The sequence below is a fragment of the Anthonomus grandis genome, chromosome 12 (genome assembly GCF_022605725.1).
Source record: "Anthonomus grandis grandis chromosome 12, icAntGran1.3, whole genome shotgun sequence".
NCBI lineage: Eukaryota > Metazoa > Arthropoda > Insecta > Coleoptera > Curculionidae > Anthonomus > Anthonomus grandis.
Genome location: NC_065557.1, coordinates 4,153 through 18,917, shown reverse-complemented (window position 1 = coordinate 18,917; position 14,765 = coordinate 4,153). Strand labels below are relative to the sequence as shown.

The window sequence follows — 14,765 nt, the reverse complement described above, 5'->3', positions numbered from 1 at the left end:
GATTATTTTATATATTATATAATATATATAATAATCGCAACACCGCTTGGTTGCGGCTTGCAGGCGGCGGAATTTTTCGTTTTTATTTTTTGAACCGGGAGTCAGCAGACCTCACTTTGCTGTGTTACTGCACGTTGCATTAATCATATTTGAGCGTTATTTTCGTGTTTTTTTCACTATGGCTCTTTATACCCCTTCCGAAAGAGTTCAACTAATTAAATGGTTTTATGGAGGCAATTCGGCAGTACAATGTAGAGATTTGTTTTCAGTGATATTTGAGAATAGACCGATTCCTTGTGCAAAAACGGTTTTAAATGTGGTTACAAATTTTGAGACATCATCAAGAACCACCTGTTGAAGTGGTTCAGGATATAGAACGGCGGGAAGAAATGGTTTGCAATACTCTAGAACTTGATTCGACACGGTCCACTAGAAGTGTTGGAGAGGAACTGGGAATGAGCAATAAAATTGTAGCTCGTATCTGGAAAAAATATGGGTACAAATATTTCAAGTATTCAAAAACTTAGGAAATATTTCCTGAAGACCAGTGCCGAAGAATGGAATTTTGTGAAACTATGATGAAAAGGCAAATAAAAATGAAAAATATTTTGTTTTCTGATGAATCTTCTTTTCCATTACATGACAAACACAATCCTTCCATTGTTCGTTATTGGTCTCAGGAAAACGAGCACAGAAGTTTTCGGTTTCGTACCCAGTATCCTCAGAAATTGAATGTTTGAGCAGGTATTTTGGGCGACAATGTTATAGGGCCATTTTCTATTAATGGCACTTTAAACGCCCAAAAGTACCTTGAGTTGTTGCAAAACCAAGTTCTTCCTGCCATTCAAATCCTACCTGATGTAGACCTGGGATCGGTTTATTTTCAGCAAGATGGCTGTCCTGCTCATAACGCGGCTAGGGTAAAAGAATTTTTAACAAATACTTTTCCTAACCGCCTCATTAGTGGGACTGGCGATATTAAATGGCCTCCTAGCAGTGGCGAAGCGTGAACTTTTTTTTCGGGTAGACAAACAATAAAAATCGTTAATTAGAAAAAAATGTGTATTCAATATTATTCACTTTAATGAAATAGAGAATGAAAGCGCATTAAATATTAACTCAAAAAGAAAAATTATGTAGTGATATAAAAAAGACAAAAATTATTACTAATAGCATAAAAAGATAGATAAAAAAACACAACTAAAATACAATTACCAATATCGAATAGTCGTTCATAAATAACCACTAAAATATCCACTAAAAAAAACCATTTCTATACACCCAAAAACAAAAATACTTATTAAATTACTATAGCATGCGTCTGCATCAAATGCCAAATGCAGATTGATCAAAAAACAAAACTGAAGATGTATTGCGGTCGACCAGATCAAGCGTGTCCATAAGCAATAACCCTCAACAGCATAATAAAATAGCTGGTCGACTTCGATAGACAAAAGCTCGAATGTCTTTTCCGCGTGTAAATTTTGCATACGTAATAGGCTGAATACTGATACGGCCGGACCTCTGTTATCTGCTTGATGCGTATATGGTTCGATTAGATGCTCCAAATTTCGGAAGACAAATATCAATGTGTCTTTCTGGGGCTCGTATACATTAATAATTGGGTGTCAGCCCTGCATTTTTATTTCAATTGGTGCGTCAGGCGGGGCGCGCCTTAGATATTATAGGTAGATAGATATTATATCCGTTTAGATACTATATAATAATAGTAAGGAGAGCGAATACGTTCTGTGTTAATTTTTTTAAAATTTTAATTCAACAATTACATGAAATAATTACGTAATAAATTAATGACAAATAACTGGATAATTTTGGGTAGACAGTGTCTACCTTGTCTACTCGTACGCTTCGCCACTGCCTCCTAGATCTCCAGATTTTTCTCCAAATGACTTTTATCTGTGGGGTTACCTTAAGCAGACCATTTACAAGCATAAATTTAGTAGGCCAACAAATTTAGAAGAGTTGCGAAATAAAATTGTCGAAAGTGCCAATTCCATTTTACCTGAAACTCTTTGAGGAGGTGCGAAATAGCTTTTGGCGAAAGAAGGCGGTTTATTTGAGCCTTTTATTTAAAATTACTGCGGCTTCGGCTACTTTCCAACACGCTGCGGCATTCGGGATATATTCCACATCGCATGTTTGTTGGCAAACGTTCGCCACAGGGCCTCAATTATAGAACAGTAGCGGAAAACAGTTTGGTTTAAAAATGTCATTTGTGCCAGCACCAGATTTGTTGCTTCCTTTAACTTTGTTAAGCAGAGTTCTAAATATAGACATTAAAGAATGCGATCTGCGACACTTATTTGGTCCTTCTTTGAAAAAGATGAATGTATTTGCACCCAGGCGTCGCCCACTTTGTTCCTATTTTAGTGGTCTGGGTATTTTGAGTCCCATATTATGGGATATAATTCGTACAGATCCAAGAATTCAATTACCAAATCATTAGACCATTCCATAATAACTTAAATAAATAACACCAATAAATATTAAAAATAATATTAATTTTAATTTTCAAGTAAACTTAAAAAGTCAACTCACCAAAAATATTGGACAAAAACACCCGCTGCAAAAAGACAAAATAGGCAAATAAGTGTGCGTATAGCTAAGCACACCGTCTGGGAGCTAACGCGAATGAGCGCGACCTCCTTTGATGCGTGACCTAAAACCGACAGCAGTTCGGATAGCGGTCGAATGCCGAATGCACATAACACCCAAAAAGGTCAGGTTTTTCGCAGGTCTTTTAAAAATTTAAAAACTCTTTACAGGTCTAAAAATCATTGGCTTAAGCAGCTGCTTTTACTGTAGGGTCATATATGCCTCCTATCATACATGACACTGCATTATGTATGAGGAATTAGACAGTACTGTTTTAAAATATCTATATTACTAACTAAATTAAAATAACTAAATTATCTATTTTTTTTTGTAACCGGGTAATTTGTAGGAAATTGAGATCGAGGGTTTCTCTGCCGTGCTCTTTCCCCTCGTGAATTCCAGGCTGAGTACGGCATTATTTTTCTACATAAATAAACTAAGTAGGTGTATTATCAAGACTGCATTTTCTTTAATACCATCCTAATAATTCAAATTTCCCTAATTTTGTCTTGTCAAGCGCATCCGAGGTAAGTAAAAGAGAGAGTGATTCTGTTACAAAACACAACGTAGCGAGGGTATTGGTTTCTTTTTTTTTTTCTCGTTCGATCTTGTTTTATTTATTAAAAAAACTTATCTCATCCATTCTTTATGGACGAACCTGGGTTTGTTATACTACAGATTTTTGAATTGAATGCGTCCTAAAATTTTTGGGTGTTATGTGGCCCAATGATACACGCACTTGACCTCTCACACGCTCCGCGAAATACCGCGAATGCCGAACGTTCGCCACATACACACATCGTCTGGGGCCGGCTTTAGGCACCCCGTTGCAGAGAGCAGTACTTTTTTAGCGTTTCGGATTAGCCTGCGAAATACACAAATATCATGGTGCGCACCATTACCCAACTCTCCCTTATTATTATTATTATTATTATTGAAAAGAAAAAGGAGGAATTTGTATATCAACGATAACAACTGACTGGAGAGGTTAGTCTCTGACCCTCTTAAAATTATGACTTTTTATTTTTTATGACTTGGGGGTTTAAAATTAGATTTTGCGTAACAAAACAAACGAAAAACAATAAAAACCAGTATATATATATCAACAACTCTACCTTTATAATCTCTTAGCATTATCAGGATTATCTTATTTTTTTCACGCTACGTTTTAGTGATTTTTTCCACTCTTAAAAGTAACAGTGTTAATTTATTATTACGTATGATAATAATCGGCATGATATAGTAATTATAAGATAAGATAACTTTCGTTTTGTTCTTGTTACAATCATTTTAATACAGTCATAGTATAACTATAGAGTTATCCTATAAAAATTGTTTTTGTTGTTGAACCAAATCTTTTAAGACGACATCTGTTTTGATAATCTCGTCCTCTGTAGCTGATCATAATTAAACTGATAACATTATCTGAATTTAAAATTGGATCGGCGTCTACCGGGCTTAGAAGATCGTATATTAAAATAAATTTAATGTGTATAAATTCTACCTGTGTAGGATTATGTTTATTTTTTTCTAGTTAACGTGAAGAACCGATTCGTTTTAATGTAAGTATAAAACTTGTTCCAAAAAATGAATTGTTAGCAAAAGCTTACGTACACTTCAGATACAATACACCAATTATGGCTGTCACTCAAGATCTTATTCAAAAACCTCATTTTGAGAGTGAAGACTTTGGTCCGTTCCCACCGTCACCCGACCATCCTCCCGATTTCTTCTGTGTGGAGTGCATCAGCGATGTTTACTTATGGGTCGCTATCGGTGTAATTATTGCCGCAGCAATAATTTTGATCGTTATTTTGACAAGGTTTTGCAGAAATAGCAATGGTGAGTTACATAGTTAATAATGTTTATTATAATTCAACTTTTATCATATTTACATGAAAAACACGAAAAATTTTCCAGCCATGGTTTTACCGCCAACGAACGGTGAAACTTTCATTACCTTAATATCAGGAAACTCGTTTGGGAATAAAAACCTCGGGGGGTGAAAAGATCTAACAACTTGATAAAGTCTCTTTTTGTCGTCTATGCTTTAAAAAGTGCCAGCTAATGTATTATTTTTTAATGAGGCATTGTTCTTTAACATTCTTTAAATGTTAATACATATTTGCTATTGTTGCAGAGCCCAGAAGTAGTTTGGCAAAAATAATCACACACATCGAGTTACCAGAACCTGTGGATGATCCACAAGACAGACACAATAGGACCTTCCGTATGTGCTCTGAAGAAAATGTAAAAATCACCATTCAACGATTCTGAGTCGTCTCTCAGAACGGTTATACAACATTTTGCGAGATGTTTATTATTGTTGATTATAAGTTTATATTAAACGCTTTTTAGTTGTCTCAATTATATTAGTGTTACATTATATATTATATTAGTATAGACTTGTAGCAATAAGATTTCTAATAGAAAATTATTGTACAAAAGACTTTTAAAGAAATATATATATATTGGTTGAATCATTTATAAAAGGTATTTCTTTACAGTATTAATTCCGATAAAACTATTAAATTCGATTTTGTTGATCTTTCAGAACGTATATATCAATAAATCCAACATTGTTCCCATTTATAAAGAACGAATTCATTTATTATAAGAGCGTAGCTCTTATTAGGGAGTTTTCGCACGACCTCGGGACTCGTCGGATAAAAGTGCCTATAACTTTTTTTCTAATTAGGTTAGAGAAGTGATTTTTACCTTTTTATAATTTAGAAATATTGTTGCAGGATTAATTACGCTTTAGACGGGATCTGGAGAATCCTAACTTTTGTTCATTTGGTTAAAATATTTAAAAATGACATTATTCTAAATTTTTCTTTCAAAACTGAGACACCCACCATAATTACAATTGCCTTCGACTCTTAATGGAATTCGCCAATATTTTTCATTAAACCACTATCAATATTATCACCATTTTAATTCTTTGTTATTGTTTACAATATGCTGTGCATGGAGAAGATTTCACGGCAATTGAATTGGTCAACCGGTTTACTAAAGCGGACGCCAGTGGCGCCGCGTGTCGAATTATTACGATTTGGCCCGTAATTGTACTTTCCACTAGGCACTCTATGGTTTGCTTATTAGTGACCTATGTATGGGTTTTGGTTGGGCCCATAGCGGCTAAACCCATAAAGTAACGAGTGAAGTTCCTCAATCTCCGGTCTTGCGCCCAGACGTCTTTTGGACTACTACTTAAGCAGTTCCGCGACGCATCTGGGGGTCTTTCCAGCTCCTGCGTCCGTCAAGAGTGAACCGTGCTGCCCGCTGTGACGGAGAGAGGTTTGAAATAAATCTATTATCATCTCTCTCCGCCAGCACCTTTTTTGTTAAAATAACATCTAAAACTAAAATGCATTAGTGTTTCTTCAGTTTCAACGAAATATTTTTGAAGCAGGATGGGTTTTAGTAGTTTGATGCCTCTCGAAACTTCGTAAGTAGTTTTCACCGTTGGTGACATTTTATTTGGTGTTCCGTGTTTCCATTAAGAAATCTCTCTTAGGGCTCCTTAAATATGACAGTGTAAACCGCCAGCCGTGACCCAGCAGTGATGAGGATTTCGCCCTGAAGCCTGAAAAATAATTTCGCCGCCCTTAGCCCCGTCAACACACATCATGCCGTAAGCCCTATGTGGTGAAAAATTGCCCATCGCGGGCTCTCGCCCCCGAAAGAAGAACACCATGGAACTTGACCCGTAAGCACATTCTTTTAATCTTAACCATATTCTTCTTTTGATTTTTTTTTGTATGATTTAACATGAATTTTTTTATCACTTTCTCATTTTAATATTTAAAACTTAAGTAACTATATTTATGGTATAATTATCTAAATTAAAACAATTCAATGTTACGCCTTATTATGTAATGCTTCCGAAGTGATCACTGACGAATTCAGGTATCTACCTTTGGGTTATAAACTTGTATATATATATATATATATCTTTTATTTATTTTTGTTTACCTTTTTAAGACCATCTTGTATATTTACTTATATTTACTTACCATGTAGATTTAACTCCTTGTTTCTGATAAATTAAGCTATTGAGTATGAAGACTTTAATAAACACCCTATTTAAATTAAATTAAGGTGTTTTACTACTGAGTGAGTGAGTGTGACTGAGGCAACTGACCATACAGAGAACCCACGAGGCCGGCCTGATAGGTTCTTTTTTTGTTCCATCTTTTAAATTTAACAGGGTTTCTGGAACCTATCAGATCTAGGGAGTTGTTCTTGTTGTTTAGAACTCTTAAACCAAGACTGTCGAACAAACTCAACTCCCTAGAAATAGCCCCTGTAAACCGGATAGTCTTGCCGGGATAATATTTATAACATAACAATATCAGGCTACAACTTGATTGTTTACAGATTTTCATTTGTTTTTTTTTGTTAAGGACTAGGACGCCTTTAAAGTCAAAAATTTTTTTTGTCCAATTTTTTCAACGGGAATTCGCTACAGATCGCAACGCTACTTACGGGTACCAACTCGCCACCTTATGCCGACCCTGCATACTTTATTTAGAAATAGCTTAGTTTGTATTGTCATCATTTTTAGAACCTATAAATTATTGTAATAGACAAGAGCAACAATAATTAATATAGTAATCGATGTAGTCATTATCTATCAATCAAGTTAGATGTTATAGTTAGTTAGTCCCTGTTCTCAATAAATTTGTTTTTAAAAAAGCAAATGATGGTTGTTGTCCTATAATTCGCTTCTTTGAATCTTATGAAATTTCACGGATCGATTAGAGTTTACGTGAGACAGTGCGGTATAGTTTTTGGTTATTCTCAGCATACGCGAAGTATTTTTTTTAACGTCCAAAGTTTCAGACATGAGTGATATTCTAGCCCCTCTGACGGTTTAACAGTTGTTTTCCGGAAATAATGACTCACAGAAGAAATGTTTGCCTTATCGAGAACTACAATTTTTATTAAGGACTTTTTTTGAAAAAAAGTTTTTTTTTCAAAAAAAGTGCTTTCTTGTATTTTTTACGCAAAATAGCCTGAACGCCACCTTTTCTAGACATCGTGGAACAATCATCGAATCCCAAACCAACGCATTTATCTGGATCAAGATCCTCTTTTGTCAGGAATTCGTTTATTGCCGTGGCAATCGATTTAGCGTCCAGGGCTGTAAGCTCAGCAAATCCGAGGAATACTTCTTCAATGTTGCTGGTTTCCTCATCAAAATATCTTATGCCAACTGAGAGCTGTTCCTTTCCAGAGATATCCGCTGTTTCGTCTGCTAAAATGCTTACGATATCTTCACATTTTTGATGCAATCGGCCTTAATAACATCTCCACAAATACTGATAATCTCATTCTGGATGTCAACCGATCGATAACTTGCATTTTTCTTTCCATGCTCAAGATGGTTTTTTAAAATAGTGTCTCCTGCGTCAATTCGCATCTTATACAGCCCTTCCAGAATTCCATCACCATAGCTTGCCCCCCTTAATGCTAGGTCGTGGGATCCGCAAAACGCAATGCAGGAAATAATCGATTTTATAATTTTCCTGTTTTTTTGAGAGTTTCCTGAGAGTATTTGTTAATTTGCACATCTACTGGTACATTATCAAGAAAAGATTTAGCTGCTTCTAATGCCGTCTTATGAAAGTGAGTATCTGCGTGTTTTCTGCAGTATTCATGAACATACAAAACGGCCTTAGAATGAACGAACCTAAAACAACTCTAACGGAGCTCAAATTGGGTGGAAATAGTGTACAGAAGGCTCCTTTTTGTTGGCGGAAGTATGCTAACCATGGTGAGTACATTTCCAACCAGGAATGATTGAATTTTCTTTTCAGATACGGGGCGTTTTGGGCAAAGTCGTACGTTTTCCGTAGTATCCGTAGGTTCTTGGCTCAAAGTGAGCGTAATCGTTTCAATTCGCTTTTCACTTGCGACCGCTTCGAGCCCCCGAAATGTAAATATGTATGGGTATAGTAAAGCCTTACCTTAGATTGAAGTTACCTAATAGCCTAATTATTAAGTGAAATTAGAAATTAATAAGTGATAAGTTACGAAATGTACGTTTTCAAAAGTACAGTTTCAATTAGCCGGGTGACTGGTTTAGCGTTAACCTCTAGGCCTCTAGAGGTTAACGCTAGAGGTTTAAAGGTTAACGCTAGAACTCTAGCGTTAGCTACAGGGGAGGCCCCTTTCTGGCGACGTCCTTGCCTACAAGAAATATGTGCGCTTCATCGAAAACTACAAATTTTATTAAGGTTTTATTTTAAAAACGTGTTTTTTTTGGAGAAAAGTCAAAAAAACCTTAAAAAAATTCATTTTTTCAGTTTTATCTTTATAAAATTTTTATGAGGCAAAATTAAAAAAAAATCATTAAGGTACATTAAATAAACCTGCGTTCTTTATGAATCAACCTTAACGTTATCAATCATACAAGGTGATTACTGTGCATTTAAAAATACACTTTTTTCTAATTTTTTTTTTAATTTTTAGTGTGCCATCTAGAGCCAAAAGGCTTATAGCTTGTAATAAGTAGAATATTTTCCCATATCTAAGTATAACCGTTATTGAGTTATGAATTTTTGAAAATTAATTGTGCGCACCCTGTATGTTATAGATAAACCAAATTCGATTGGACAAATTCGTCATTCATTTTACTAAAAGTAATTTTTTTCCAATAAAGTTCTAATCGCTAAAAACCACTTTACACGCTTTTTCCCAAGCAGGTCATGACGTTTCCAAGGCAACGAATACACGCTTGGATTTTCGCCGAAAAAAAGACCCTTTTTATAATCGAAATTTAACTATCAAAACCTATCGAAATCGGATCGGAATTGATTATAATCTCTTCATGAAGCCATCTACAATTTTTACAAGTACTAAACATAAGGTAAAAAGCTCTTTTTATACCCTAAAACATCGTCGGTAAATGGCGGGTTTGTTATCACGGCATCTGGACTTAAAATAGTTCATAACTTTTAAGAATTTCTATGGAAATATTCAAGAGACTCTAGACAATCCGAATTTATAATAATAATAATAATAATAAATATTTTTTATTTGCATAGAAGAAACAAAAAAAATACAAGTTTACAAAATCTAGCAATAAATTTACGCAAATAAAAGGCCTACAAATTCAGAATTCTGCCATGGCAGATTCTGGTCTTTAACATTGTGGCCCCACACTTCATTAAAAAAAAATGGTAATTTCAGTAACGCTCATTAACAGTAACGCTTAACTAATAACTGATTAAATACAGCTTTTTCTTTAATCATATACCTAATAAACCTACATATAAGAATTCTAAATTCTAAATTTGACAGTTTAACATCAAGCAAAACAATACACACTGCAAATACCCAAAAAACAGATTAAATTTTTTGTTAAATAACAAAAAATAGAAAAATTATTGCAGACAATAAATAAATAAATAAAATGATCCCAATACCAAAAATTGTAATAAATTACTCAAGAAAACAACCATTCAAAAAGTTAAAAAAAAAAGAACCTAAATTATATACCCTGCTGATTCATTAGATGTACAATCATCCTCCTACGAAAAGTATTACAAGAAATTAATAATTGGTCCGTATCCAAATTTAAAGAATTTATTTGATAAGCAAAATTGTAAGAAAATGATCGTTTAAATAACTGTATTTTATGTCTCGGAATGAGAATAGTATTTCTTCTTAAATTTAAATGGTATACATCATTTCTAAAAGTTATTTTTTGATAGAGATAGGGCGGACTACGATATATTAAAATTTTATAAAAAAATGTTAAAGAATGAGCAATTCTTCGATTATGCATATTAAGCCATCCAAGTTCGTGAAGTTTATGGGAAATGCGGTTTCTCCTACGAATGCCAAATATTAGTCGAATGCAAGAGTTTTGGAGCTTTTGCAGTCTACCCCTATCCTCATAATCAAGACACCAGCCATACACTACATCACAGTAATTACATTGTGAAAGGACCAATGAATCACATAAAAGCTTCTTAATATCTTTACTTAAATAGTGTCTATGCAAATAAATTAATTTCAAAGCAAGATATGCCTTTTTAAGAATATTAGACACGTGATATTTAAAACGAATATTATTATTTACTATAAGGCCCAAACTCTTACATTTGTCAACAACTGGAATTCTTTATATATAAAAAAATGAAAGAAATGAAATATATAGATCTTTTACCAAATTGTGTTCTTTTAACCGTGATAATTAGGCAAAGTTTCGACGTTTAAAAACTTATCATATTTTTTATGCGATATACTAGACCAATACATGGCATTTTGCTAAAATTTGATATTTGGGGTTTATTTAAATTTTTACAAAGTTATTAATTTTTTTTTTTAGAAATCCCAGAAACGATTTATTTAGTGGCAGAACCCTATCCGGATTTTGACGTTTACTTCACCCAATGCAAACCGACATGGGGCGACCGAAGCGATACCTATTTCATGGTGTGTAAAATGGTGATTTTTTATTTTTTACCATTGATACTCATGTGCATCGCTTATTATAAAATCATTAAAATACTGTGGAGGTCCGATCGTGGCGGATCATCGAATCAAGGCAAGTGATAATAAATTAACACAATAAATTTTATAAAATAGTTAATGGCGAATCCGAGTTTTTAGATGAGTCTTGTGGGACAGGAAATAATCCGTTTTCAATGAACATGAACGCGACCACCGAGGGTCAGTTGAGATCTCGTCGGAAAGCTGCCAAAATGTTGGTGGCGGTTGTAGTTATGTTCGCTTTCTGCTTTTTACCCGTTCATTTACTTTCAATTTTAAGGTAAGTCAATTTTTACATTCATTTATGTGAAAAAAAAGACTGAAATACAGTTTAATTCAATTAAAAAAAATATACAAAAACTCCCCTCACATAATAATATGTTCAATGTGTGTCAATGTCCGCCTATATTTTCATTATAAATAACGGTGAATTGAAACTGTGTAATTTTGCTATATTATGATGATAAAATTGCTATATATTAATCTTAATATTGTTTACGCAATGTTCAATCATGAAATAAGTAATTAAAGTCTCGTATGATTTTAATTTAAATAGTCCTTAATTCAAACGAGTCATGTCATGAAATTCAAAAGTGCCTAAGAATTTTATTGTCAAAAATAATTAATTATGAATATTTTTTTTTCTGATAGGGCTAAACTAGTAGTAAGTTTCTAAATATATAAATTTTAGGTTAACCGTAGGTTTAAGTAACAGCGTGGCGAACAGATCCATATCTATGATGTCGCACTGGCTGTGCTACGCGAACAGCGCGGTCAATCCGATCATCTACAATTTTATGAGTGGTAAACCTAAAAAATTCACTTTTGTTCGCATAAAAAAAAACACAAGAATTTTTTTCCAGGAAAATTTCGTCAAGAATTTAAATCGGCCTTCTTCCAGTGCAGACAAGTGAATAGCACAGAAAGGGGCGGTTTCACCAGAACGAGTACTTACATTTATCGCTACACCACCACCAACAATCGACTCAGTGTCAAATCCAAAAATGAAACTCTACCTTTGGCTAATGTTAAATAAACATTCTCGATTGATCTCTCAATAGATTGAGCTATACATATTATTGTACTATAACAAATACACTTAGTTAATTACAAATTAAATGTTTAGATACGTATTTACTATTGGGTATTTAAAAATTAATTAAAACTTTATAGGTACCCACTATTTTCAATAAATTTCAGTGCAAACGTCTTTTGTACACTTTTACTCCTAATTTACATAAAATAATTCGTTTCATTTTTAATATTATTGTAACACAAAAAAAACCATTTAAATATGTATGTTGTTGATATATTATTGTAATTTTATTTTAACCCTTATTAAATATAAAAATTACCTAAACCGATCTCGAGAAACAAAATCACTTATTACAACAATTTTTATGACAAATTCCTGTCAGATCTAACTGAAAAGGTCACTCTTACTATAGTAAGTAAATAATACGAAGAGCAAGAATATCTTTGCCCTAAGAGAGAATCTTGTTGCCCTTTCTATCAAGCTTGAAAGCCAATAACATTTTTTTTTTAATAAAAATTAAAAAAAAAACTTCTAGAATTCATAACTTCTGTAATAAACTGCGGGCGGCTGGTAGTATTCTTTATGTATCGAAAAATCCAGAATATTTAATTGTTTCTTCATGTAACCGTTTAAAATGATTTCTACCTAAAAAACCTTTTATGGCATCAGATTTCTGTAAACAAGCCCCCGCTATTAAATAGGCTTTAAGCCTCCGTCGAACTTCCCTTTTAGGTATCAATTTTAATTAAAGAAAAACGAATGAAATCTATACATATTTTTCTTATAAATTGATTTTTTAACAAGTTAATTACTTTAATAAGACTTAGTTTCGTCATTCTGAATCCAACGAGACCATCCGCAAGGTCGTAGCTCTTACGATAGCCGAGATATGGCATTTTTGATGCCCATTTTTGGCCTCAAAAACGGACGTCGAAAACGACTTTTTCAGGATTTTCAAAGTGCTCTCATTCCCTTAGTTCTGCTCGGATCCTGTTATAACCCGGTGTTTTCGTAATCTAGGTGACCCAAATAACACGCTGGTATACGTAGTTTGATTTCGAAAAAAAACAATTTTTGGTGAAAAAATTCGATACGGGGGGGTATACCCGAAAAATGAAAAAACCAAAACTTTGAAGGTCGATATCTCGACTTCTATCGGCGCTATCGGGAAAATTCCAACGGTTTTGTCTTAGTTTCGTCATTCTGAATCCAACGAGACCATCCGCAAGGGCGTAGCTCTTACGATAGCCGAGATATGGCATTTTTGATGCCCATTTTTGGCCTCAAAAACGGACGTCGAAAACGACTTTTTCAGGATTTTCAAAGTGCTCTCATTCCCTTAGTTCTGCTCGGATCCTGTTATAACCCGGTGTTTTCGTAATCTAGGTGACCCAAATAACACGCTGGTATACTTAGTTTGATTTCGAAAAAAATCAATTTTTGGTGAAAAAATTCGATACGGGGGGGTATACCCGAAAAATGAAAAAACATAAACTTTGAAGGTCAATATCTCGGCTTTTATGGGCGCTATCGGGAAAATTCCAACGGTTTTGTCTTAGTTTCGTCATTCTAAATCCAACGAGACCATCCGCAAGGTCGTAGCTCTTACGATAGCCGAGATATGGCATTTTTGATGCTCATTTTTGGCCTCAAAAACGGACGTCGAAAATGACTTTTTCAGGATTTTCAAAGTGCTCTCATTCCCTTAGTTCTGCTCGGATCCTGTTATAACCCGGTGTTTTCGTAATCTAGGTGACCCAAATAACACGCTGGTATACTTAGTTTGATTTCGAAAAAAATCAATTTTTGGTGAAAAAATTCGATACGGGGGGGTATACCCGAAAAATGAAAAAACCCAAACTTTGAAGGTCGATATCTCGACTTCTATCGGCGCTATCGGGAAAATTCCAACGGTTTTGTCTTAGTTTCGTCATTCTAAATCCAACGAGACCATCCGCAAGGTCGTAGCTCTTACGATAGCCGAGATATGGCATTTTTGATGCCCATTTTTGGCCTCAAAAACGGACGTCGAAAACGACTTTTTCAGGATTTTCAAAGTGCTCTCATTCCCTTAGTTCTGCTCGGATCCTGTTATAACCCGGTGTTTTCGTAATCTAGGTGACCCAAATAACACGCTGGTATACTTAGTTTGATTTCGAAAAAAATCAATTTTTGGTGAAAAAATTCGATACGGGGGGGTATACCCGAAAAATGAAAAAACATAAACTTTGAAGGTCGATATCTCGGCCTCTATGGGAGCTATCGGGAAAATTCCAACAATTTTGTCTTAGTTTCGTCATTCTAAATCCAACGAGACCATCCGCAAGGTCGTAGCTCTTACGATAGCCGAAATGTAGCATTTTTGATGCCCATTTTTGGCCTCAAAAACGGACGTCGAAAACGACTTTTTCAGGATTTTCAAAGTGCTCTCATTCCCTTAGTTCTGCTCGGATCCTGTTATAACCCGGTGTTTTCGTAATCTAGGTGACCCAAATAACACGCTGGTATACTTAGTTTGATTTCGAAAAAAATCAATTTTTGGTGAAAAAATTCGATACGGGGGGGTATACCCGAAAAATGAAAAAACATAAACTTTGAAGGTCGA

The 14,765-nt window shown here is 34.4% G+C and overlaps 1 protein-coding gene across 2 annotated transcripts in view; it reads left to right on the top strand.

The window, feature by feature from the left end:
- The window catches only part of LOC126742994 (orexin receptor type 2-like), a 38,658-nt gene extending 26,224 nt beyond the window's left edge, over positions 1 to 12,434 (top strand). For both annotated transcript variants that reach the window (XM_050449891.1, XM_050449892.1), the window contains exons 4-7: positions 10,961 to 11,179; positions 11,245 to 11,404; positions 11,816 to 11,928; positions 11,988 to 12,434. In XM_050449891.1, the coding sequence (XP_050305848.1) occupies positions 10,961 to 11,179; positions 11,245 to 11,404; positions 11,816 to 11,928; positions 11,988 to 12,160 (665 nt within the window). In that variant the 3' untranslated portion in view covers positions 12,161 to 12,434. The remainder of the gene's footprint in view (positions 1 to 10,960; positions 11,180 to 11,244; positions 11,405 to 11,815; positions 11,929 to 11,987) is intronic.
- The last annotated feature ends 2,331 nt before the right edge of the window (positions 12,435 to 14,765 follow it).